At 36.0% G+C, this 26,035-nt stretch overlaps 1 protein-coding gene across 3 annotated transcripts in view; it reads left to right on the top strand.

Annotated features, from left to right (window-relative positions):
• Positions 1-259: 259 nt before the first annotated feature.
• FAM83B (family with sequence similarity 83 member B) overlaps positions 260-26,035 on the top strand; it is a 78,226-nt gene continuing 52,450 nt past the window's right edge. Inside the window, exons 1-2 of one of the 3 annotated variants that reach the window (XM_081044856.1) lie at positions 260-464; positions 18,489-18,992. In XM_081044856.1, the coding sequence (XP_080900982.1) occupies positions 18,549-18,992 (444 nt within the window). In that variant the 5' untranslated portion in view covers positions 260-464; positions 18,489-18,548. Of the gene's footprint in view, positions 465-506; positions 862-18,488; positions 18,993-26,035 lie in introns of those variants that run through there. The other 2 variants (XM_081044855.1, XM_081044854.1) reach the window with 2 other exon arrangements.

The following is a 26,035-nucleotide window of genomic DNA, read 5'->3' as shown; positions in this document are numbered from 1 at the left end:
ACTATAAACTCTAATTCTATAACATTGCTCCATAATGTTGCTCCACAGCATCCCACCCAGAGTGACCTTCTTATCACGCCGGTATCCCTATTTGGAACAGTGTCTTTTCATTTCAAGTCAGTAACCAGGACAGTCCAAAGTCTGCACGAAATCTTTGAGGATAGTTCAAATTCTTCTTTCATATAAAAAGGTAAATGCACGAGCACTTTTTCCCCCACCTTTCGCCTTCCTGGTATTTTCCAAGCCTAGAAACACTGGCAGTTGGAGAGAGGTCGGTCTACATTGCTGGCTGCTGATTGAAATGATTCAGCTGTAGGCTGAATCTGCCCCACTTTCTTGAGCGTGGTACCAACCCTCGCCCTCACCCTGCGCCCCCTGGGCCTCCCTTCCGTGCATTCCAGAACCGAGGAAGGGCGGGGAATGGTGGCACAGCCTCGCTCCGCAGAGGTCCACCCTCTTCCCAGGTGAGCGCCAGCGTCTTCCCAGGTCTCTGGCTCGCCCAGGCCAGATGTGGGGACTTGTACTTGCTGGGAAGTCTCGAGGGCGGACAGGAAAGAAAAGCTTTCTACTTTGCCGGTACAGGACTGAGTTCTGAGTTCAGACAGGTTCCGAGACACTTTCTCGCTGCACGGGATTTGGTGTGACATGGCTTTGGACTTGTTGCTACTAGTCCTCACCCCCGCCCTCCCGCAGCTCTGCACTTAGCCCCAGGGGGGCGCGGTGCGGGCTGGAACTGGCTTCCCTCCACCGACCTGACGCTCGCCAGGTAACTCCTCTCCCCTGCCTCGTGCTCTCAGCTTCCTGGGAAGCAAACCTTCCTCTGCCTGCGCGGCCGTTTGCGGCTCAGAGTGCTCCTTGGACGTGAGTGAGGTCCCTGGCTCCCCTCTAGGTCTCGGCGGGCGGGAGATTGGCGGGTGCGAGAGTGGGGTGCGGCGGGGTCCCGGGACGGCGCCCACCTTGGGCCGGCCTGGCAGAGGGGAGGGAGTGGGGACCTCCTCTGGCGAGCGCGCCCGAGATCGGAAATTCACCAGGGTGCAGAGTTGGGTTTCCTCTGCCCTGTCTACTTTTCTTTCATTACCGTGTACGTGAGAGTGCGTTGGGAAGTTTGAAAAGTTAAGTTTCAGGCGGGGTGGGTATCATGTTTCCCCAGGGACGGGCGCCGCCCACCGTGGACGTTGTGTTGGTGTCCTCTTTCTTCCTGGAGTCCGCGGAGAAGTCGGGGAAAGGAAGCGGTAGAGAGGGGTGGGAAGGAGCCTTGTGGGAGGTAGTAAAGGGTGGAAGTGGAAGGGCCTGTGTATGTATGGAGGTGGGGTGGGAAATACCGGGGAAAGGTGAGAGCTCAGGCTGCGGAGGGGCGCGGGTGTTCTTTACATCTCCTTTGAGGAGCTGGAGTGGAAGAGGAAGAAAAAGTTTTCCTTGATAAAATCTCTCTCTCTCGTCCTCCTTTTATTTGTATCCAATCCCGCTTCTGCCCCCAGATTAGTGGAGACACTCTTTTCAAACTTGAGTTGACCTGAACCTGGGTGCTTGTCTTTGATTAGCTTGCCAGGTGATTCTGGTATATACTTGAAATGATTTTGAGCACCACTGCTCTTGGTTATGGTGGTCTTAAAAGGGGAGTGTGACTAGAGGAGATTGCCCCTGGAAGGGTACTTGGGGACTGGAGGCCTATTCTTTGTCACTTGTTGGGAGAATTATTACCTATGTAAGGAAGGTGAGGGGGCAGGTAATGTGCCTGTGGTAGTCGTTGAAATCATGGGTATGTGAAGAGACAATTGTGCTTTATAGGGTGGAGTCTAGAAGTTATGGGAACACAGGATAGCATGCAACTTATGCACAGAGTGATGAGGTTATAGGTTATAGGGTTTCTGACCAGGGAGTGGAGATGAGAACTAAGGAGGCTAGAACGCTAAGAACAACCATGTTGGTGGCAAGCAGTCAAGCTTAAACTATGATGTCCAACAGCTCATTCCAAATTCCCTCTTGCTAGACATTTTGCCAGATTACTGGCAGGCACCGAATCGCTTTCCCTTTGTCATCCCCAACAAATGCAAGAGCCCCAGGGAAATCCGTGACTGAGCCTAAATCAGTCCTGACAAGCAATAGGACAATGATGAAAGGGATGTACAGAAGAGAAAGCTGGGCTTTTTGAAAATAAGAATGAGAATGGTGTGAAACAGGATGAAAGGGGGTAGGGTGGGTCTTTGTTTTGTTTGTTTTCTCCCTGTCTTCCTACAGTTCCCAGAATGATGGAAGTCCCCACACCTTGCAGTTCGAAATTCCACCCCCCCCTTGCTTTTGGCTTAGCACACAGGTGGTGTATCCACCTATTAAGGGTGCTGACTGCACCCTGCAGTGCCTGCCCAAGGGGCTGGGTGGATCCTGACCTTACAACTGGCACATTCTAGACTGCAGATGCTCAGAATTTATTGTGGGAAGCATCATCAACTGAACAGTTGCTGAAAGGGATTGCATAGAGGCAGACAAACCACACCTCTGGTGCTGACTCAGTGATGTCTCCTCTGATTGCTCTCTGGAGATTATTACTTTAACTGAGAAAAATCTTTTGGGATGGGTTAATTAATTTTATTCTTTTTACTATATCGCCTCTTGCTACCATAGCCCTTCACAGTTTATAGTGGAGATTCATACATTGAGTTTTTTCTTGACCATGACTTACTAGCCCTGCAACGACTTACCTACCTGTTTCCCATTCAGTTAAATTATACAGTAATGAGTTTCCAAGATGTAACATTGTACTTTAAGTCTGCAGAATCTTACGGTGAAAATGTGACCCCAGGAAAGCAGGCCTCTTCTATAACATAAATCTGGTTGGAGGAGACCCTTTTGAAAAGCCTCCACTTATCTTCATTTAACTAATTATTTGTAAAAGTATAAACTGGCCTTGTTTAGCTCGTTAGGTAAGTTTGCATGTCTGTCTTTCTGTCACTTGGAAAATGAGTGTTCCAGGGATGTTTCACAATTCAGAGTCTGTTAAACACAATGTTACTATTAATTTTGAAATGGGTTTTTGTTCATGTAATTATGTCTAACCTGGAAATGGAATGCGTTTTAGAACTTTATTGGGTTGGTGAATTTATCATTTGAAAATCAGATTAGTTTCCCCTCCACTCTCTCCATGGAAATACTGTTCTAAATGATGGTTATGGATTTTAAGGATACCACGTTATACAAATAACAGATTAAATTTTATACAAATAACATGTAAGCTCCATCAAGAATTAAATCCACTAAGATTTCTCTGAGAAATAGGTTGGAGCCTTTAAGCAGTGCTTCCTTCCTGTGGAGGTGGCCAGTGAACATTGGTCCTGTTTTGAGGTGTCTATCCCCCCCCACAAAGATGGAGAAGGGTTCCCACAGAGATTGGCACTGCCAGTTGTTGGAGACTGAGTACTGTGGTCTGCTGACACAGGAGCTGGGGAAATGGTAGGATCCAAGAGAAAGGGTATGTGTAGGGGTGGAGTAGGAGACGGTTGGATTGTGAAGGAGAGTTTATTAAGGAGTCAGGTGGCTAACATATGAGAGTGCAAGAGGCAGGGGTGGGGGGTGAGGGAGGCAAAAAATGTTTTCAGCAGCTATGATGCTATGAGGAAGATAAACCTAGGCTGGAGAGATGATTCAAATATAAGGAATATATTCACCCATTGTGAATATATCTGTCTGTGTTGAGAAGTGTTTGAATCACATGATCATGAATGAAATGCTATGAGGAACCTTTTCTTCTGGGGACTTCTAATTACTATCCCATTTGTATTTTGTTTTATTTTCACACAGTCCTTAGGAGTGTGGCCAGATGTCCCCTAAAGGCACAAGACATTTATCTTTTGAGCTATGTAATGTGTCAAGTAATTTGTATACTACACCAATCCTTGAGGAAAGTAAACTAGGACTACTGGCATAGGAGCAGGTGTGATCGCCATGTTACTTTTATTGGCCCATTTTAAAGTGTTTATATAAAAGCTATGCAGTCAAGATATCTAAAGGTTACAACATTGCTCTTGTACTCTATCAAATCATTAAACACACGTGTATTGGCAATTATGCACCAAGTAACGTGTTCCACTCTGGGGATACTGTTTTTGGATCTCTGGAAGCTCACTCTTAGGTACCTAATTATCAGTCTAAGTACAAACAGAAATTAACGGATCAGGTCCATATACTTAGTATTTCCTTCATGTTTTCTGACAGTCCCATCAGCTACTGTATATGTTCATTAATCATTTGGGAAACTGAACATTAGCAGACCTGAGTTAGTTGTGATTTTGGACAAATTACTTAAATTGTATTGGCCTCTCAGGTTTGTTACTGGCATTCTGAAGAGTTTGGAGTACATGATTACTAGCATGTCCCGTTCTGCTCTGAAATTTTCTGTGATTACTTCTTACCGAGGGTACCATAAAATAATGTTAACTAAGGCCTCTCTGAAGTATCTCTGGGAAGCTCATTATTTCTACTTTTATTGTTAAATTTTCATTTCAAAGAGTTTTAGTTCTCTATTTGTCATCAGCTTGCTTCTGTGATTGCATAAGCTTTACGCACTTGGGTAAGAAAAGGCAGTTTTCAAAGCAAAATAGTGGCTCTTCCACCTCAATGGCTGTAATAGAATTATTCAACATGGTCTGTTTGTGTGGGCTATCATTTATATACGTGCACAAGCAACGATGGCTTTAATTCTTAACAGCACATTTCTCCATATACTTAGTCTCATCTGACTCATTCAACATCTGTTCACTGATGTTTTAAAAAATAGTGTTTTTCTCAAATAAATTTAGCTTCTGAATTATGTGTTAGAGAAGGGCAACATAAAGCAAAGTTGTTTTTGGAGTAAGGAACTATTGACACTGTTCCCCATTGGTTTACCTTTTGCATCTCAACCTGTTTTTGTTTTGTTTTTTTCATCTCTTATTGTCCCTTTATTCTTTTTGTCTGATTTTATCTTTTTTTACCTTTTTTTGTCCCTACATGTTCCTTGTCTTCTCTTTCCTTTCTTTCTTTCTCTATGCGTCTCTTCCCATTTTTCTTTGCCTTTGTCTTGCTTTCCCTTCTTAAATCATCTCTTCTCATACTTCCTCTTTTCTTCTTTTTCTATCCCTCCTTTCATTTTTCTTTTTCCTTCTCTCCCATTCCCTACTTCTACTTATTTGTCTATTTCTCCTCCTGTTTATCTGTTTGTTTATTTACATTTCTTTATTTCTATCTGTTGTCTCTATCACTATAGTTATTTACTTTGGCAAATTATATGTTTCTAAAAATCTATAAAAGTGAAGTTATATGAAAATAAAATAACAAATATATATTACAAGAGGGATTCTATTCTCTAATAGTTAAATATATTATAAATAAAATTTTCAATTTTACTTTGAATGGTAAATACAATATTTAACAATACTTTTCTAGCATTTTACACATTTAAAAATGTGTTGTTTTCCTTCACAATGGAAAATGTGTACAATGATCATCTCATTAAAACTAAAGATATACTTCTTTTGGCATGTCCCATGATTTCCATCTTCAGTTCAGTTATATTCAATTTATTACATAAGCATTTTATCACTAACATCAAGGCTTTCACTTTTCCATTTTCCAAAAACTTATAAGTTCAAGCTTCAACCAAATAGTCAAGAATGCAAGAAAGACAGTAAAAAGAAGGATAATGATGTTACTGAAACTGTTGAAACTATATTGACATGCTGATAGCCTCACTGTACAATTTGTTGAAACATTTGTTAATTGATGGATTAAAGACTGGCTTTATCATAGGAAAGGTACATTGAATGTCAATGTCTAATGCAGAAATATTCAAAGGTCAAAAGAACTATGTAGGAGACCATTTATACATATAATTGGAACTTTCTTTAAAAATAAATCTCAGTAAGAATATGATTCTAAAGACCATTAAAATTGCAGCATATGTCTGCAATTCCTGTGCTTATCAATGTCAGGCAAAAAACATCAGTCTATATACATTGACAGCAATGTAGAAAGTACTTAATTGTAAAAACATTAATTTGTGCAATACTAGGACAATTCTTATACATTCATATCTAGTGGTGTTTATTCTCTGAGAAATTAGTCACATCTGAAGCATATTCTAAGCCTTGATTCAGAGTCCTGTTATGGAGATAGGGTCTTCAAACTATTTTAAATTCCATATGTTGTTTAGAGAGATTTACTACCGTTAAGCAGGTTAAGTCTTGTAGAAGAATTAGAACAAGAAATCTTAAAGGAAAGGAGCATGAAACCTCTTCAAGGCCATTGGATTAAAAATGTGAGTCTCCAGAAAGTTGGGACAGGAGCTTTTGAGCATCCTAAGTAGACATATTCATGTATCACACATAGAATAAATCACACAGACACTTGATAAAATCATTCATTATTTGAGTTAAAGATACTATTATCTTTGATTTTAATATCACAACATAGTGGTACCATTATTTGGAGAAGACCACAAATAGTTCAAGTTATTTTGTGTACATTTCATGTGAGCAACTATTTTTTTATTTGTATAGAAGATGGTTAAAACTGAAGCAAAGAGAAGATAGTTTTAGATAATATAATTAATGACAACACCTTCAGAAGAATGCCAAGGTTTTTCCACTTAAAAATGTATGGTGTTCTAGGAATTGCTAAATACCAGCCACATTTTGTGGTGGAAAGCTAAGTTGAGAGACTAAGAGAGGAGTCCTGCCATTGAAATCAGTTAGAACTTAACAGCAAAGGAGTGGAAAGAGCAAGATTTACATACCTGTGTGTGTGCATGCACGCACACATGCACACACACACACACACACACACACACACACACACACAGTAAGTTGCGCAGAACAGAAAGTTACCAATGATAGTCATGATAACATGTGGCCATGCCATCCCCTTGTTCTTCACTGCTACACTGACACTGGCCTTAAGGACAAATGAAAGTCAAACAAAGGAGTTGCTTAGGTGCATTTTCTGGTTCAGGTCTGGTTTAGGCAACGGTGACTAGAGCTTTATAAACATCAGCTATGTCTCAGTCATTAGGCTCCCAGATTAAAAACACTGTCAGAGGAATTAAACACAATGCTGAAGAGAAGATTATTGTTCACATGCAATCCATAAAACTCACAAGTCCATCTATACAAATCCAGCAGCATTTTTACATTTAAAGATGTATTTATTTATATCCTGTTGATTAATTTTCATATGTGCAGATGGTATGTACAAAAGTGAGAGGAGCCAATGTGGAGGATTATTTTGAAAACAATAAAAGGTTTGTACTAGCGTGGGGGTGTTTTCCAGTCAATATTTTTGGGGATTTTTGGGGATTTCTGGGGGGAAATGAAAAAAAGTAGAGCTTTGTTTCAACTGTGATATAGCTATCTAAGCAGGCTTGATTAAAAGTGGATCCTGAAAGAGACTAATAAGGGATTGCTAGACATTGAGATTGTTTTTGATGTTTTCACATATATGTGACTACACAAATTAAAATTAAATATTTTCAGGCTAGATATATTATTGACATTTAATATTTTCTGGCACTTTAACTAAATAAATTTGTGTCCACTTGGACAATTTCCACACAGTATTACTGTTTTTAAACCTCTACTCTTTAACAGTCCAAGATTGCTTTTTTGCCACTAAATATTTATACTTTGACTTTTGACAGCTATTCCCAACATACCTAACTAAGCAAAATACATTTTCTTAGGACATTTTACTTGCCGTAGGTTAATGGTGAAGCACAGTGTTCTGTTAAATGTATTTGGACAGCCACTTTAATAGTTTTTACTATGTAATATTTATTATGTTTCCCTATAGCACCTGCCTCTCTGTAAATGTCAACATACCAAAGCTGACTTTTTATTGTCTTCAATAGACTCAAAAGGTGGGATAAGAGTGCATATGACACATGCTCAACATTTCACTCCATGGGGCCCCTGTTGCCTGTAGTGCTTTTTAAAAAAAATACATCAAGTCTTTGTTATAAATTATACTAAGGTTAGAAAACTGGGCTTGAAAGATCCTGAATCCTCCTTCCTATGGTAATCAGGGAACTGTGTATAGGTGTTGTGAAGTGGGGAGGAAAGGTAAGGCAAACAAGTGAGGGGATGGATGGGTGGATGGATGGATGGATGGTTGGATGGTTGGATAGATAGTTATTTCTCCTTTATGAGTACACAGTGAGGGAACAATGGAACATAGATCCCAAGACACTTAAAATGAAAGACAATAGGCCTTATTGACAAGACAGTAATGATATTCAAAATATGAAGTAACCAGCGAGACAGAGGTGCTGATAACTTAGAATATACCAACTTGATGGTCTTTGAGGAGCTTCCATTCTAATGAGAGGGATAAAGATATTTCTTTACTTGCTATAGATACAGTAGCAAGTGAAGAAATAATTTGATTCTTTTACATAATGATAAGTGCTATAAGTTAAATAAAGCCCAAAAATAGAATTAAGCATGGCAGAGAAAGTGGGTTCTATTTAAAATGGCTAGTGTGAAAGACCTCTCTAAGGAGGTGACGTATGAGTGAGATAGGAATGAAGGAACATTCCAGGCAGATGGAACAACGAGTGCAAAGACCCTGAAATGGGAATTAACTTGGCATGTTAAATATAAAGAAAGAAACCTGTTAGATATTCAGAGAAGGTGTCCAGAAACCATTTGAATATATGATTCTGGGGTCTAGGAGAGCAGTCAAGTCTGGAGATTTGCAACTCATCTGTGCATATGATATTTCCTGCTGTAAAACTTTATGAAAATTATCCTGGGGAAGAATATTGACAAAGAAGCATGAAGCTAGGAGTTGACCTTAAACAAAAAGCTAAATATTTCTCCAGTAAAATGGTTTTATTTGGGTACAATAGAGAATTGCAATTCAAGCCATACAGGCTAATGGTGAACCCAGAGCAAGTCCAGAGAAACAAAGGAGTGGAATATTCTTTTATGGACTTGGGAGAAACTGTTGTAAATATAGAGTCCATTGGAGAAAACTGAAAGTTCAAATTTTGAAAACAGTGAATTTTCATTGGCTAAGTTATGGCAGTCTCCTATTGTCTGTTACTGGGCTGTTACTGGGTGGGGAATCTTTTCTTCTTCCTCCTGAGATAGTAAAGTCTAAAGTCGTGTCACTGCCTGTCAGATGCTAGGGGCCAATAGGGTGCATTAACTGACACATGTGTGAGCTTTCTCTTTTAGCCTCTCAAATCCATTTTGAAAGAGATTTCTGTTTATTAATTTTTATAAATAATAATAGAGATGAGTAAATCTGCCAAGTCCAACCAGGACAACAGGAAAATAAGTAGCTTTATGGGATTTCAAGGAAATTCTTAGGCTTCTGTCCTAGAACCCAGCATTGAGGAATTTTCAGAAATGATTTTCAGATACCGATGGCAATAACAATAATCACTATTAAAAAATAATTTCCTCTAGCACTGTAGTTTTCTCAAAAAAAAAAAAGGATCCTGATCCTGCTGCAAGTTTTGCCTTCCTTTAGAGTAAAAGATATACATATTTCTTGAAACCAGAATTTGAGTTTGGATTTGGACGACTTATTGGATAAATTTAAGCCTCACACTGCTCTATTTTATCAAGTTGTAAAATAATGGACTTTTAAACTTATCAGGGTTACATTTAATGATATACCAAATATTTACACTTGTCATTCATTTATACACCCAATTATTTTTTCCGGCTGAAATAAGTTCCTATAATAACAGAACTAAAACCGAAAACACAGGAGAAATGAGTCATGCTTTACAGCGAATTTGTATCCCTTTTATGTTGAAAAACACAAGACTTAGAACTTTATTTCACTAACATTAAATGCACAGAAACTATTTTCAGAATGACTTTAACATAGTTAAACATTTCAAAATACAAATTTTAGGGAGAATCCTCACACTCTACTTGATAATATTTATTCTGACAAAGTGCTCATTTTGAATTAGTATTTATATTTTTTGATAGCGATCTATAGATTTATCTAATCATGTTTACGTTACTCAGTGGGATTCTAATTATTCTTTTAAAAGCCCTTCATATGAGTAAATATTTTATATTATCAAAAATCTAACCTCCATTTAACATAAACAAATATATTTGAAAAATTCTGCATAGATATTACCGTTTTTTAAAAAATTGACACTTCAAAATTTTTTGGCCTATCATACTTTAATCAGCTCTCATTCTGTTACATTGAGTTATTAAGGCAGTATCTTATTATTTATTTAACAATTATGAGCAGTAATATTTTGTGTTAATAGACAACCTCTGCTGTCACGGAGCTTATAGTCTAGGGAAGAAGATAGAGAATAATGCATTTAGACAATGCATGAGAACAGGTAATGAGCAGAAATGCTGGGGGACTCCTTGCAGAGGCTCTGGTCCTAGCCCCTGATAGTTAGGGATGACAATGTGTATCAGTGAGCAACTTACTGAGACCTCATTAAGTGCCTATAGTTCTTTTCATTTTTTTGATGGTCCCTGTGCCCATATAACTTTAATTTCTGGATATTCTGTACTTGCTCATGTGTTGCTCTGTAAGAATTATTAAACTATTTTATAGGCAAAGTTTTTATTACCGTGAATGAAAAAAAGGAAGACATTCTAAAGTAAACAAACAAAACAACTATTAGGGTACTTTTAAAAGTTGTCTTTTTCTTTAGTGCAAAACAATACATATTCATTGGTAAACATTTGGTAAATACAGAAAAGAGCCATAGAACCACCACTAAAAGACAAACATTCTCATTTTTATGTTTTTTTTTTTTGTGCTTTTGGATGAATTTTCTTTAATTATAATTGTTCTTATGTAGTAAGTTGGTGCAAAAGTAATTGCAGTTTAAAGGTTTAAAAATAATTGCAAAAACCAGAATTACTTTTGCACCAACCTAATAGTTTGGTAGCCTGCTTGTTATCCACATAGCATCATGACATAAGCATTTTCCCTGGCTATTAAAAGTACTAGAGGCAGCTTGTGACTTTCTTGGTTTTTTATTTGTTTGTTTTGCATTTGAAAATGGGTGTGTGTAATGGTGTTTGTTTAACTTCAAAAAAATGAAACTGAACTGTGAAGGTTGACTCAGAAGAAACTGGGAAGAAGGATAAGTAGGCAGTTCCTTGTCACACTAGAGTAAGATACACTTTCCTAGCCACCTCTCTACTTCCAAGCAAAGTTAGCAAGTTGTGGGTATCACAAACCTTTTCAGAAAGTGAAATAAATACCTTAGAATTTTAAAGCAAAGGATGCTCCCAACTCAACTTGTTACATATTATAGGACTCCATCGAAAATATGTCCTCTGCTTGAATACGTACAGAAAGAGTATATTTACTAAGAGAGTAAGTGAAAAATAAAGTCTAATTAATAAATGAAACTCCTTCCTATTTTACTACCTAACTGTTTTTTTAGCAGTGTTTATGGCTGATATAGAGTTGAGGGCTTTTATTTTACTTAATCCCTATAGAAATCCTTTGCAGTAAGTAAAAAATAGTTATTTTATCCATTTTCCAGTGAGGAACATCCTTTAGAGCCCTAAAATTACATGGCTGTGGTCTCACAACCAAGAAGTCAAATTGGCTTCGTCTCACCACCAAGCAGAGCAGAAGTCAGATCTTAGGCCATCTTACCCACTCTGTGACGGTGTCAACCTGTGATTTGTCATTCGGCCCTACTTTCCCACTTTATGTAATTGAAGACTACTCTTAGGTGTCTCTCTTAGTGTTCTCTGTGTATTAAACACTAAATTTTCAATTGTTCTTTGTGACATAATCTGCCTCAAACTCTGCTCAATCCTGTACTTGTATAATTAATTTTTAATGTAAATTCAAACCTTTACATTTATTAAATTTAACCTTTTTATGTTGATTTATTATTTCACCCCATCTAAAACCATTTTGAATATTCTGGCATCTCATATATATGCTGTTGTTTAGTTCTGCAAACTGTATCAATGTTTTTCTATTTGTTTATCCAAGTGATTTTTACACATATTTATGGGGACCAGGATAAGATGGAGCACTTTGGCACAGTTCAAGATACAGTCCCATTCTGATCACCTCATCCCATTCATTTGAGGTTCTGAAGTGTTAATATCAAGATGGAATCCAATTCAGGAGTAGTTTCAGTATTGGTAAAATTTCCCTTGCATTTTAAGCTATGTATAGTGCATTCCTCTGCAATTTGACTATTGCGTGTATGTCTGAATAAAGGGTCTATCGTTTTTTCTTTGACTTTCTCTACAGGAATTACTCAGTACTTCCAAATGATACTGAATGATTATGTTTTGAAGTCACTAACATATATTGCGGGCCTTTCCATTCTTATATCTGAACGATACTTTATACTGTGGATGGCAAATATATTGAATAACAGCTAGTATAAACAAACTCTAGAATTATTTCTGTGTGCAAGTGATATCCTCCACCCATGCCACAATGAAAAGAAATTAAGGAAATTAAATGTTAAGGTATTGTGCAAATGGAATTTTCATTTGGGATTTATACAATTAATTGTAATATTTAGGTTTGTCCTTTTCTTAAGTTTGTTGAGATGGGTAATTCTCTTGGTGATCTACTTTTGGAGATGTTTGTACCCAGCACTCAGTGACCGAGTGTGCTATATGTTCATGTATCCCTTACCTTGTCAAAAATTATGCTTTGGAAGGCTGTAATGTGCCATTGGGCCAAATAACACTTATATAACGAAGAAGCCAGCTTAGAATTTCTAAATAAGTTTGTATGCAAATTAGGTATCAAATTATACTTGACAGTGTGTGTATTATAATGAATTTTTAATTTAATAGTAGCTTCTTTAATGTTTTAATTCTAATCTTAAATTTCTGATAATTAAATTCAAAGTCAAACACAATCTTGGCTGCTAAAAATTTGAAGCAAGAGGAGACATGATTTTCAACTGTTGTGGACCACAGATTTTGATTTTATGAGACAGATATTCTCAAACAATCTGTAAAACATTTTCTCATATTCTGTAGGTAGACATTTTGCTATACATCATAAAGTCAATTAGCCCCCAAAAAGATTGATTTGAGATATTTTTTGGTCAGTTTTTGAGAGATTAAAATGTTCCTTAATAAAATTTGCTCAACATTGAAGTTATGTCAGTACTTGAAATAATTTCTGGTTGGAAAATTAATTTTATTTATTATGTTTCTTTTTTAAAATATTAAGGTTTAAAAATAAAAAAAACAAATTTTATGTGTATTTGTATTAGCTTCCCAGTGCTGCTCTCACAAAATAAAATAACAAAATTAGAAACAAAAAATGAAACGGAATTTATTCTCTCAGAGTTTTGGAAGCCACTACGCAGTCCTACATCAAAGTCATCAGGACCATGTTCTTTTTGAGGACTCTAGAGCAGAATCTGTTCCATGCCTTTCTTCTTAGCTTTGGTGTAGCCAACAATCCCTGGTGTTCCAATCTTTGCCTCGCCAATTACTTGGAGTTGTTCCTGAGTAGTCTGTATCAACTTTCTCCTTAGCAGCACACCAGTCATACTGTATTGGGTCCCACCTTAATTGAGTAGGCCCTCATCTTAACTTGATTACATTTCCAGAGAAGACGCTATTTCCGAATAAGATCACATTTACTGGTACTGAGGGTTTGTATTTGGACTTATCTTGTTGGAGGACACAGTTCAACCCAGAACAATCTTCAGTAGTTGAATAGAAACAGCCTAAAACGGAAGTTGGAAAGGAGACCTCCGAGTTGTTAGCATGTGTATATTTCTTTCAAAGTCTTGACTTTGGATCATCTGCTTGCACATTAAATACAGTAATTATAACCTCAGACTATTTGTGATGTAAGAATGTTGTAATTTCTCTTTGAAGCATCTTTCCATTGACTTATTCTTTCAGAAGTCTTTTTACTGAATCTTCTCAGATCAGAAACCTTTGACAAATTGACACTAGGTTTGCCTATTTGGTTAATATTGCAGTTGGTGAAATAGTAAGTGACATTGCTAATGGTATGACATTACCTTTTTTACATTTTAAAAACTCTTGTGATCAAACCTTTTTTGTAACGTTATAGCAATTATACTGTAATAGGTTGTTAAAATGAAAAATAGTAATGATAATAATGATGTTAATATTAAAAGCTGAATACTTTAAATGCATTACCTCATTTGTTCGTTAGAATGACTCAGTGAGGGGAAGGCTGCTGTTGTCCTTTCTACACGTGACCAAATCCAGGCTTCTGGACACAGGTTTCTTTTCCAAGAGCTTCACAGTGACTGGGAAACCTGGCTTTGAACCTGGCAGTCTGACCCTATAAACAAGCTCTCACCCACCTCGATTCTATATATTATTTTGTTTTTGTTTCCTATTCAAGGCACACAGAATTGCTCATCAGTATGATTTTTTAATTAAACTGTTTGATTTTGAGATCATTGTCGATTCACAGGCAGTTGAGAGAAATAATTCCAAGGGATTCCATGTAGCCTTTAACTCAGTTTCCCCCAGTGGTGATGTCTTGCAAAATTATATTATATCTCAACCAGTACATTGACCTTAAATCTTGACAGCATCCTGTCAAGATTCAGGACGTCTCCATCACCTCCCAAATCACTCCTGTTGCCCTTTTAGAGCCACATCTACCTTCCTCCTCCACACGCCTCCCTTACGATGACTCCATGAGGTGAACCCTGCCAACCACTAATCTGATCTCTGTTTCTATAATTTTGTCATTTCGAGAATGTTATATAAATGGAATCATGCAGCATGTAATCTTTGGGGAATTTTTTCCCCCACTCAGCATAATTCTTTGAAGATTCATCTAGATAATAGCCTGTATCAATAGTTTGTTCATGTTAGTGCTGAGAGGCATTCCATAGAATGAGTGTACCAGTTTGTTTAATATTCAGCTGTTAAGGGCATTTGAGTTGTTTCCAGTGTGGGGCTATTGGGAATAAAGCCGCTGTGAATATTCATGTACAAGTTTTTGTGTGAAGGTTAGTTTTCATTTCTGTAGGATACACCCCAAGAGTGCAATTGCTGCATCATATGTCATTTGCATATTTAGCTTTATAAAGGAAACTGCCAAACTGTTTTTGAAATCCAATTTTTATACCTTGTTTTGTATCCTTTGTATTTACAGATTTATGATTTGGCAGTAATACTTTCCACAAATGACACTAAAGAGTCAATATCAAATGTGTTTTGTAATTGTTTTGAGGTATGGATGCAATTCTATATTTTATAGGGATTTTTTTTTCTGGAATGAAGTCACTAAACCAGTAGATGAGCCCAGTATTCTGCTCAGCTTTTACATCACAGCGAGATATTATTTTTCTCTACTCGTTAACTCTACTGTGTATGTTGATAACTTTCTAGGGGTTTTTAGTGGTTATTATTAAATAATGTGCTTTTATATGTTTAAGCATACCTGATTAATTTTATCCTCACATTAAGCCCTTCAAATGTTCAGTGACTAACCTCTTGGGAGTCCAGTACTAAGTCTGTACCTAAGTACAGGTGCTATTTTATTGCAGTACCCATTTATGTAGGTGCCATTCCCTTGCTGTTCTCCCTTAAAATTTGTTTGTAGATGGTTCCTTCACAAGTATCCCTTGTACACAGCTCTTGTTTACATAAATGCATATCTCTAGACAGTGGTTAGAGTATTGCCTCTCCAGCAGGACAATATCAAGTGTATTTATCTTTTAACACTTGTGCATAATATCTCAAAGTCCATGCTCAAAGTATATTGCATTTTTTTTGGATGTGTTTATCAGCATTGCATCTGGCCGTCATTGCCATTTGATTAGTCCTATAGTGTTTCACTTTTTTCTCATCTTTGTTTTTTGCCTTCATAATTAACTTTTCACCTATGTCTTCGTGGTTTTGCTTTCATACGTTCTTTTTTATCTCTGTGGTTTCTCAATTTACCCATAGTTTAAGAATGAATTTTGGCAGCTGCAAAGTGTGTATTTGACAGATAAAGCTCAGAAACGAATACAGTTTTTAAAACTACTTTATGCATTTTAACTTCCAAAGGTAATACATGTTTGACATAGAAATTCAACAGTTAAATTTTTAAAAAGTAAGAAATAAGTGCTAAGAAAAAAAAAACTTAAAATTTGTCTGTACAACCAGCAGTTACCTACCATTTTTAACAATTACAAATAATAAATGTGATTTTCATGTGACCGCTGGATGCTTGTTCCACAGGCACTGGAATTATCAAATGAAAATCACACCTTACAAAATTTTAGGGAAGTATATTTGAATCAAATGGATTGATTCTGTTAAACAAATGAAAACCTTTTTTCTTTGTTATAAATGAATATTTTATCCAAAAGTGACCTTTAATGAATATGGACAAGGTCATTAATTAGTAGTATGATATCATGCATATGAAGTGAGCAAATTGATGAAGATTTCTCAACCTTGGCACTACTGACATTTTAGGCCAGATGATTCCTCAATGTGGGCAGCTGTCCCAGGCATGGAAGCATGTTTAACAGCATCCCTGGTCTCTACATACTGTGTCAGTAGCATGAGTAGGTTCTGTTTTTATTCTTGTATCAGATTTAATCATTAGGCTTTCTATACTTTTAGACAGTCTTGGTAAAAATTCTGAGCCTAGGGTTCGGAGGCAGGATTGTCTCCACTAATATACCCTGCTTCCCCGAAAGTAAGACCTAGCTGGACAATCAGCTGTAATGCGTCTTTTGGAGCAAAAAATAATATAAGACCCAGTCTTGTATTATATTACATAAAACCTGGCCTTATAGTAAAATAAGACTGGGTCTTATATTAATTTTTGCTCCAAAAAACGCATTAGAGCTGATTTTCCGGGTAGGTCTTATTTTCAGGGAAACATGGTTGTAAAGTGGACCCTTTATTTTCCTTGCTTCTCGGCTCCGCCTTAGTATGTATGATGGATATTTTCTGATCCCTTCCTGCCCAGAAAATCTTGTGGCCTTCTTGTTGATTCCTTCACAACTTCTCGGTATATAATTAGTGATTCCTATTATATATTTTGAGCTAAAGAATAAATAAAGGTAATCCAAATCAGATTTGAATTTTGTATGCCTGAGTATGAAAAGGCTGAGTTAAGTGGAAAATTTAAAATTAGGGCAAGGTGACTGACAAAGATGTCTTTAGTGAAATTAGCCCTTTCATGCTTGTAGCACAGCATAGAGTTGTACTTTGTTTAAATTCATACAATGGATATCGTGACTTCAAAAGACTGGGAAGTCCCTTAGTTGACTGAGATAAAATCCAATCCAGTATCTCACACAGTGAGGGATTGAATGAATAACATTTTGTGGTCATTATGAGGGATGAGGTGTGAGCTTGAAAAGGCAGATTTTGATTCCTCAGAGAAATCCCTGAATTATCTTTGATGTTTTAAATTTCTTCATCACCTATACACTGTCAAACTACCAAATATCAAAAGAGTTCTTGCTTTGAACCATCCCTCAAATACTTTTGTCATTTCTTCACTGGGTATCTGAATGCTGAAAGACTTTCCTGGTTACTTGTCTCTCTTCCATTCCCCTGAAAATTCCAAGCTAATTGTTTTAAATACAGTTTTGCTGAATCACACAAGTCTCCTGTATCTCTCCACACCTGGCTCCATCGTGTCTATTCAACATTATCTCTTACTCCTACTAAAAGGAATGTGCTTTCTAGCAGACCAAGTTTTTTCACTAAGTTATGAATGCACAAGCTCATACCTGTTCTGTGCTTTTGCTCGTTTTTCACTCTTGTGTGGGATGAAAATACTCATTTTGTCACCTGGACATATTCTTACTCACTCTCCCAGATTCAGCTAAAGCCCACCTCCTGAAGAGGGCTATCTGTAACTGGTTTATTTCATATTGATTTCTACTTGCTTTTATCTGAAAGCATTGATGACAGGCCATACTCATTTTGGCTCTTAGCAATATATGGCTTTGTTCAAACTGATAACAAGCAGTTTTTTCATGTACACTTTGCCTCTTCTTCAGCTAATTAACAAATTCCCAGAAAGCGAGTGTTTTGTGCCTTTTATATTTCATCAGTATGTGATTATATGCATAACAAGTACTCAGTAAAAGCCTTGTGTTAATGGCTAGCCAGGTACTGATTGTATTCTGTTTTAAAATATGTTAAAGCCAAAATCAAAAAGGCTTGTGGAAACTGATACCACCATGTATGTAGTTTCAGACTGAAGTTAAGAAGAATGAACTTTGTGGATATCAGAGAAGGAAGGTGTATTTCCTTAGGTGAGAAACTGAAAGTAGAGGCATCTTGGAAATGGAAAATCAACTAGCAGTCTGTAAAAGGAAATATATTTGTGGTAGATATTTGAATTATGATGCAATTAATATCACTTTGGATATGAAATGTATATCATATTGAGCTACAGGTACTAGAAGTGAGTAAATATAAAAATAATAGCTAACATGGATTATAAAGCATTTGATTAGTAAATTCTAACTGATCTTGATTTCCTTCTTTTCAAACACCCAGATACCTCTTGTTGCTGCACAAATGGACATTTGAAAGTGCTGTTGTCAAACACTTGCAAGAATGGAGACCTCGTCAATGCTGTCCTCATTAAATGATGAGTGTAAATCAGACAATTACATTGAGCCTCACTACAAGGAATGGTATCGGATAGCCATTGATATTCTGATTGAACATGGGTTAGAAGCATACCAAGAATTTCTTGCCAACGAACGAGTATCAGACTTTCTAGCTGAGGAAGAAATTGATTATATTTTGAAAAATGTCCAGAATATTGCACAAAGTGTAGCACATGGTACTGATGATTCCTGCGATGATACCTCATCTTCAGGGACTTACTGGCCCATTGAGTCTGATGTGGAAGCTCCAAATCTTGACTTAGGCTGGCCGTATGTGATGCCTGGACTCCTAGGGGGTACCCACATAGACCTCCTCTTTCATCCACCCAAAGCACACCTACTTACAATTAAGGAAACTATTCGGAAGATGATAAAAGATTCAAGAAAGGTAATAATATTTCTATTTCTAAATGAAAAAATTGAAACATATGGAAAAACACCAGGATAGTATAACATATATGTATAATAAAATAATCTCTACATGTATGAACCATGCTTATTGTTTTCAGGAAGTGTACATATGGATACATAGCACGGTTGTACTTTCCATGTCTTGCTTTTCTGAGAGAATGGTGTTAAGTCCCTGTTAAAGGTGGAGCTTTCCTTCTCTTCATAATGTACATACACCCAAGAGACATTATGCCCACAAAGGCTAAGGTGTGTGGACTGGGAATGAAAGGATTTGATGCATTCATAAGTTCAAAGCACTTAAATGTTCCTTAATTTCTAATATGTTGTTGGCAAATCTCGTGAAATTTTCTTTGTTCTCAATAGGAGTGAGCCTTAAATCTTGCTCTGGACATAGTTTATGCTATTCAATAAACCGTAGATGTACTTATTTATTTCCTGAATTGTGTGGAAACAGTATAAAATCAGGCAAGATGTAAAATTCTGAAGGAAGGTCCTAGGAGGTACTTAGCATTTCAGGGCCTCGGTGCTTTTTATTAAATATTTATATTGGCTTATAAATCTCAGAAATTCTATTTTAGAGCTCATATTAAATTGTAGAAATTTTCTTTCAATCAATTAAATACAAATTATTGAGAGTTTTCTATGTACGCAGAACCATGATAGGCAATTTGGAAACTAACAAAATTTCCTAAGCTGTTTCTTGAGCTCAACCTAGAGTTTGAAAATATTTGGACAAAAAGTTATGATTTTTAACTGTAAAGTGTCTAGTTCTTAGTTACAGATACTGTACAATATAGAGATTTAGATCTAAAAGGGACCTTAGGATGCATGCATACAAGGAGTTGCTGTCTTTCATGTCAACAAGACACAGAAATGCTAGAAAAAAGCATGCATTTATGAAGTACAGAAATACGAGACTCTTGAAATCCACAATGACATGGTAACCGATTGCAAGACAAGCAACTAAAAGCTTCGCAATCATGTTAGGGAAACACAGTGTTCTGAAGCTAATGTCAAATGTAGGCTTTGCAAAAGTAAAGTGATTATCTTTTCCCAAACCTTTCGAGCTCAAAAACCTGACTTTTTTTAGCCACACTAGCTCCTTGAGCAGAATTACGTTAAAGAAAGCACTAATCTATTCCACTTGTTATAAATTAACTATAGAATCGGGCACACGACAGGTGTCCACACTTTTATTGAATGAATTGAACTGTCAGTGCAATTTTCTGACTTAAAACATGAGTATTTTTAATACTGTATTATCCTGTGCTCTGTGAACATATTATACAATTGTATTTTGTAAAACAAGAAACCGAAAGGCAAGAATATGCTTGTGTCCTTGTAAAGGTAAAACAACAAATATCAAGTACCAACACTTGCTAATTTCTGGTTGGGGGCACAATATGTTTTTGAACCATGATGTTGTTATGTGAAAATTGAAAAATAAATTAGTGAAGATTAATGTTATTATTATGGTAAACTTAGTACTTAGGAATTCATCAGCCTACATCATGGCTTGTTTCCTTTGGAAGACTGCATTTCTGTGATGCAAAATGAAAATCAGGAGATACCCTGACATCTTAGGCTAGCATTCACTGGAAACTGAACATTAGTCATAACTGTTCAATGTGTTTTCCTTTTTAAGGTGACAGCTATTTATGTGGAGAGAATATAAAAGTAACATCTTCTGCCTGGGCATTGTCTGCTGGGAGCTCTCAATTGCATTAACAAGCTGAGGAACTTGAAGTTCATACTGTAAAAGAGTAGTGTTGGGTTACGCTTCTCTGTCACAAAATCAAAGTGACATAAAATAAGAAAGATAATTTTTTACCTAGCCTATTAGTTATGAGGATCAACTTTCTGTTTTTGAATTATTTTAGAGGACAAATTCTCTTTATTAGTAACTCTCAGTGAATTGTTATGGTATTATAAAGAGGAATACCTTTTTCTTATAAAATGTTTGAATAATGTGTTTTTTAATGGACAAAAGAAAGTTTCTTACGTCCAAATTTCTCAGGGAGATTCTTTTGGTAATCAACACTATGAAACTCTATGAAGATATGAGGCAAAACAAGTAGGACTAGGAACCAGCAAAGTAGAACCCAGAAAGCCATCTTAGAGAAAAATTTAAATCGATTTTCACTGTTATGTTTGCAACTGAGATAAGGTACTTATGAAAATAAATGCCACATTATTGGAAAAATCTAAAAATAATAAAAAGAACACAAAAGCAATTTTCTTAGAGGTCCAGACATTTGAAGTCTGATTATAACTACCAAATTAAACTAGTCTCTTGAGAAAGATAATAAAAGTGGTACTATATCTTATCTGTTTACTGGAAATATTTTGTTTTTGAATTTCACTAATTTATATGTGTTTGACTTGCTGACCTTAAAAAAATGGTCAGATAATTCTCCAACAAAAATGGGTTTATTCAGGAACAACAAAGAATTGTAATTCTGCATGGTCTAATAGCAAACAGGCATAAGTTCAGAGAACAAAAGAGAGGTTTATTCTTTTATAGAGGAAAGGGGGGCACTCAGAGGGGATGTTGTAAACAGAATCCATTGTAGGAGATTGAGAATTTGAAGTGTAGTGGCTTTTCATTGGCTGAGTTGTAACAGTCTTTCATTGGGTTAATGGTTCCTGGGCAAGGAGAAGATCTTCCTTCTTCCTGCTGGAGTAGTAGTACAAAAACATCTTTCTGTTGGAGTGGAAAGTAAGTCTCTTCCTGTTTGGGAACTGACAATGAGAGCTCCTCCTACACAAATCCCAACTCCAAAATCCCAACTCCCAAATCCCAACTCCAATTTAAATGAGGTTCTGTTTATTAATCTTCAGTTTCTATTTTAAGTAATACAATCATTCTGCTTTTATAAGCAGAATATAACCTTTATAATATTTTAGAAATCCATAGATTTGTTTTTATTGATTCATTTTATTTTTGCCAGTTGTCACTTGGAAGTTGTTTAGAGGTTTTTTGTTTGTTTTTTTTTTTTTTTTTCGTTTTCTTTTGCTTTCTTTTTTTTTTTTTTTTCTTTTGCTTGTTTTCTTATTTTGTTATTTGAGAATTTTCCTTTGGGAAAATCTAATTGCAGTTAACATCTTACTTGTGCGTAAAAGGGCCACATTTTTATTTACCAGCTCCTTTTCTAACCCCTTTCTATTTTCACCATGTGGTTGACGTAATTACATTTGGGTCAACTTTACAAAGTCTGATAGCATCTAGCAAGACTTTTCTCAGGTAATTATTTGTCTCTCAGGAGGTGTTCCCAAGATGATATATGCATGTATTCTTAATTACTGTGAATACCTCTTCAGAAAGTATCCTCTCTAATTACTTAAAAGAAAAGTCATCTTTCATTAAAGTAATTTTTCTTCTAGCCACTCAGTGATAGATATCCATAAATTATAACTTCTGATAGTCTTGAATATGTAAATGTTTAACCAGAATGCCATTTGCCTCTCTGTTTCCTAATTCTAGGCTAGCTGCTTCTATGAGATGTGAATCTTACTCTTGTGAAATATGGAATCAGGAAGACACATAAGCAAAAGTCTAGTGAGAATTAGGGCAGAGTAATTTCTGAGGTGCTCTGTACTGCATTTCCTGAGTTCAGGTCTTGGTTTCTCCCTGAGTCACTGTTCCTAGGTGTGTCTGTTATGGCTGAGGGAGTTATTAGTAATACAGAGAAACATTAACTATCAAGTGGCCCTGTGGCTGCAGCTGGGAAGGTAAACAGATGATGGGGGTGTTTCCTGAGATTTGACTAGTATTATAAAAGTAGTACTAGACCACAGGCCTGATCCCAAGGGCTCTACCAATAACTAGGTATGGATTCTACAAGTCATTGCCTCTCCCCAGGTATCTTCATTTATTTAGTGAAAGGTATGAAGCAAAGCCTTTTAGTGTTTTTTAAGTCTAATGTTCCTATCTAAATCTAATACCGCTTAGCAACTCAAGATTATTTTAATATGTTATACTTCTTGCTGAATTAGCCATTATATGAATAAATTTTATTGTGTCATAATGTGTCACTTCCATCTGCATTACTTTGCAACCATATCCTATTCAGGTAAATGGTATTTATGTATTTATCACTGCCTTTATTAGATTTGGCTCATCTCTATCCAAATGATCTTAGTTTTTGTTAAGAATTTCCTTTTCCCTCCCTCCCTATTCCAACTCTCACTGTGAAAGTATCATTCTTTAAATTTGAATCAAAATTAGTTTCTTCCAGTAAATACCTTTTGTTTAGTCAGATTTAATGACATGATTACTCTGTGATAATTATTGGAACATCTCTCACGTCTTCTCTGAAAATAATACATTATATATATATATATATAATATTATATATATAATATATAATATATGAGAGAGAGAGAGCGAGAGAGAGAGAGAGAGAGAGAGAGAGAGAGAGAGATACCTTGTTAAAACTGTACTGACTATTGCTGTGTCTCTATGGGAATACTCTTTCTACGTCAAACTCCTGGTGCTATACAGAGATAAGGCATTCCATGTTCTGCTCGGTTCATTTACACATTGCCTTCCTCCTCTACTACCAACAAGCATTATGGTATATCGATACCATAATGGTATTGATATCAAGGAGAGAGGAAGGAAGGTACCATGTCGGGACTCTAACCTTATTGCAAGATAAGAGTCTGGGATTTCCTTGATTGACTTCATGACTTTTATGGGAACAAGCTGTAGTCTCTTTCTCTCTCTTTTTTTTTTTTTTTAATTGCCCAAGATCAAATGATGCTCTTTCTAAAAGAGGCTTCATGGACTGGTATGAAGGCTCCAAATTTTGGGTTGGATCCAGCTCAAACTGCTGTTTGTATTAGACATTACACTATAATCTCTGAGCTTCATTTTTTCCATCTGTAAAATGGAGATGCAAATACTCCATAGGATCTTTGTGAGAATGGAATGAAATAGCTGACACCTACCACATATGTAAAACCCGATGTATGGTGTTGAGATGACAACTCCTCCTTTTTCACCTTTTCCTCTTCCTTCTCTTATTCCTCCTCCTTTATTTTGTGAGGAAAAAATACAGCAGTCTATATTTTTGCCTCACTATGATTTGGCATTTGTTCTTTAAAAGCAAGAGCAATGTCTAAGCTCAGTATCTAACAAGACAGTATTTTACTAGGAATGCCATCTGGGATTATTAGCTTTTCAAGAAATGACTGTTCCTGAAAATGCTTTAACACATTTTGAAGTAATGTAATGATTATGTACACTACGTTAGTTGTAGAGCAACATAGCATTTTCCCAGTGTTATTCCTTAGAAGGTTCAAATGGGAAAATATTGATTCAACATAAGTATATTTGAAAATAAGACCTACTGTGAAGCTAGCTTAGGGATAGGTATTTTACATTTAGAATGTGCAGAAAATGTGCTTCTCATTTTACAGATGAAAAGGTATCCTCTTTTATGGAAAGCAGTTAAGTATTGAAGAAAAAATTCTAAACCATATTTTCTTACCTAAAATTCTGAAGATCTAAAAAAAATGACAGTGCTCTGATAAAAAGCTAAGGGAAGGAGAGCATATCCTATACATCAAAAGAGAAAAATTTTCCATTTTCATCTAGAGTTTTAAAACTTATAATTTTATTAGACTTTTAAATAAAGACATTATACAAGGGTTTCATATTTATAAAAACCCAAAGTTTTGCAAAATTTTAAAGTTCATATTATTATAGACTTACCATTTGATGTCAAAATTTGGTTTAAATATCTCTGAGTTTATGAAGTGCTAAATATTTCTGATATAATTCAAAAAGTGATAATTAATATTATTTAAGGCCTAAAGTAATTAGTCTTCTTGGCTTATAAAACTCTGCTTTCTTGATGGTGCTACTTTATCTTTTGTTGATGCAAAAAAGATAAAATACGAAAAAAATAAAAATACAATTTTTAAACGAGATCTTCAATTTGGTTGCACACTAAAGTCATTCGTAATTTATGAGAGTCAGATGTTTTACCAGACAGTGTGTTATCTGATAAAATCTAAAGATCACCCATGATTTTTATTTTTGACAGAATTTCATTTGAAGATTGGCAACTTGGGAAAGAGTTTATCTTCAAAATGAAAAAAAAAAAGAATTATTCTGGCTTGATAATATTAACTTATACCTCTTTCTATTAATTGTTGGGAAAAAATTAAAATTTGAGTTATTTCAGAGTGCATATGATTTATCTGATTAAGGAAAATGTTTTTAAAAGTATTTTCTCTGCTCAGTTTTTACCCTTTGGTTCTCTTTAATTATTTTTCCCCAAAATAGACTGTGAGAAACAATTCTTATAGGGAGTGAGTACATTTTGTAGGTACAATCTTCCTATTAAACTTTGAGGGATTGTTATGGACTCTAGGGAAAAAATGTATTCTCAGGTCTCTGAAGTAGAGTTCTTATTTTTTAATGATTATTTCAGTTTACTCATTATCCTTCCTGTCACAGGATTAAAATAAAACCCAATCACTTATTTATTTATTGAAATATGTGATATTTTTTGGACAACACATCTTTAGTAGTTTGTTGCATGGCAAAACTGACTGTTATTATAAAACTTTATGTGCATAAAATACTGCGTTTTCCAAATGTCTAAGTAACACCTGAATTCCCTATGTATAGAGTTTAGCAGTCTTACAAACTCGGATGCCTTTAGGGCTAAGCCGGAAAAATAATCCTGCAGAGGAGAAGGGGGCAAGAAGTATTCTAATAGGGAATGAAAGGAATGTGGAAGAAGAGAAGATAACTTGACTGTGTAGGAATTTTTGTTTAAAATGTTATAAATAAAATATAGCTTACAGCTGAATGTGATGATAAGCTTAGGGCTCATGTACGCATTGAGGCATCTTATCAAAAGTTAACTTTCATAAGAATAAGGGGACATAGCTTTCCTTTACTTATCTATCTTCCTAATGAGATGTAAAACGTAATGGAGGATAGCTATAGGAGCCTTTCTGAGGGGCTGAGGGCTGCAACACCAGGCTGACATTCTGTATTTA

Source organism: Rhinolophus hipposideros (genome assembly GCF_964194185.1).
Source record: "Rhinolophus hipposideros genome assembly, chromosome: 3".
NCBI lineage: Eukaryota > Metazoa > Chordata > Mammalia > Chiroptera > Rhinolophidae > Rhinolophus > Rhinolophus hipposideros.
The sequence above is the reverse complement of the archived record's forward strand: the minus strand, read 5'-3'. Positions and strand labels throughout refer to the sequence as shown.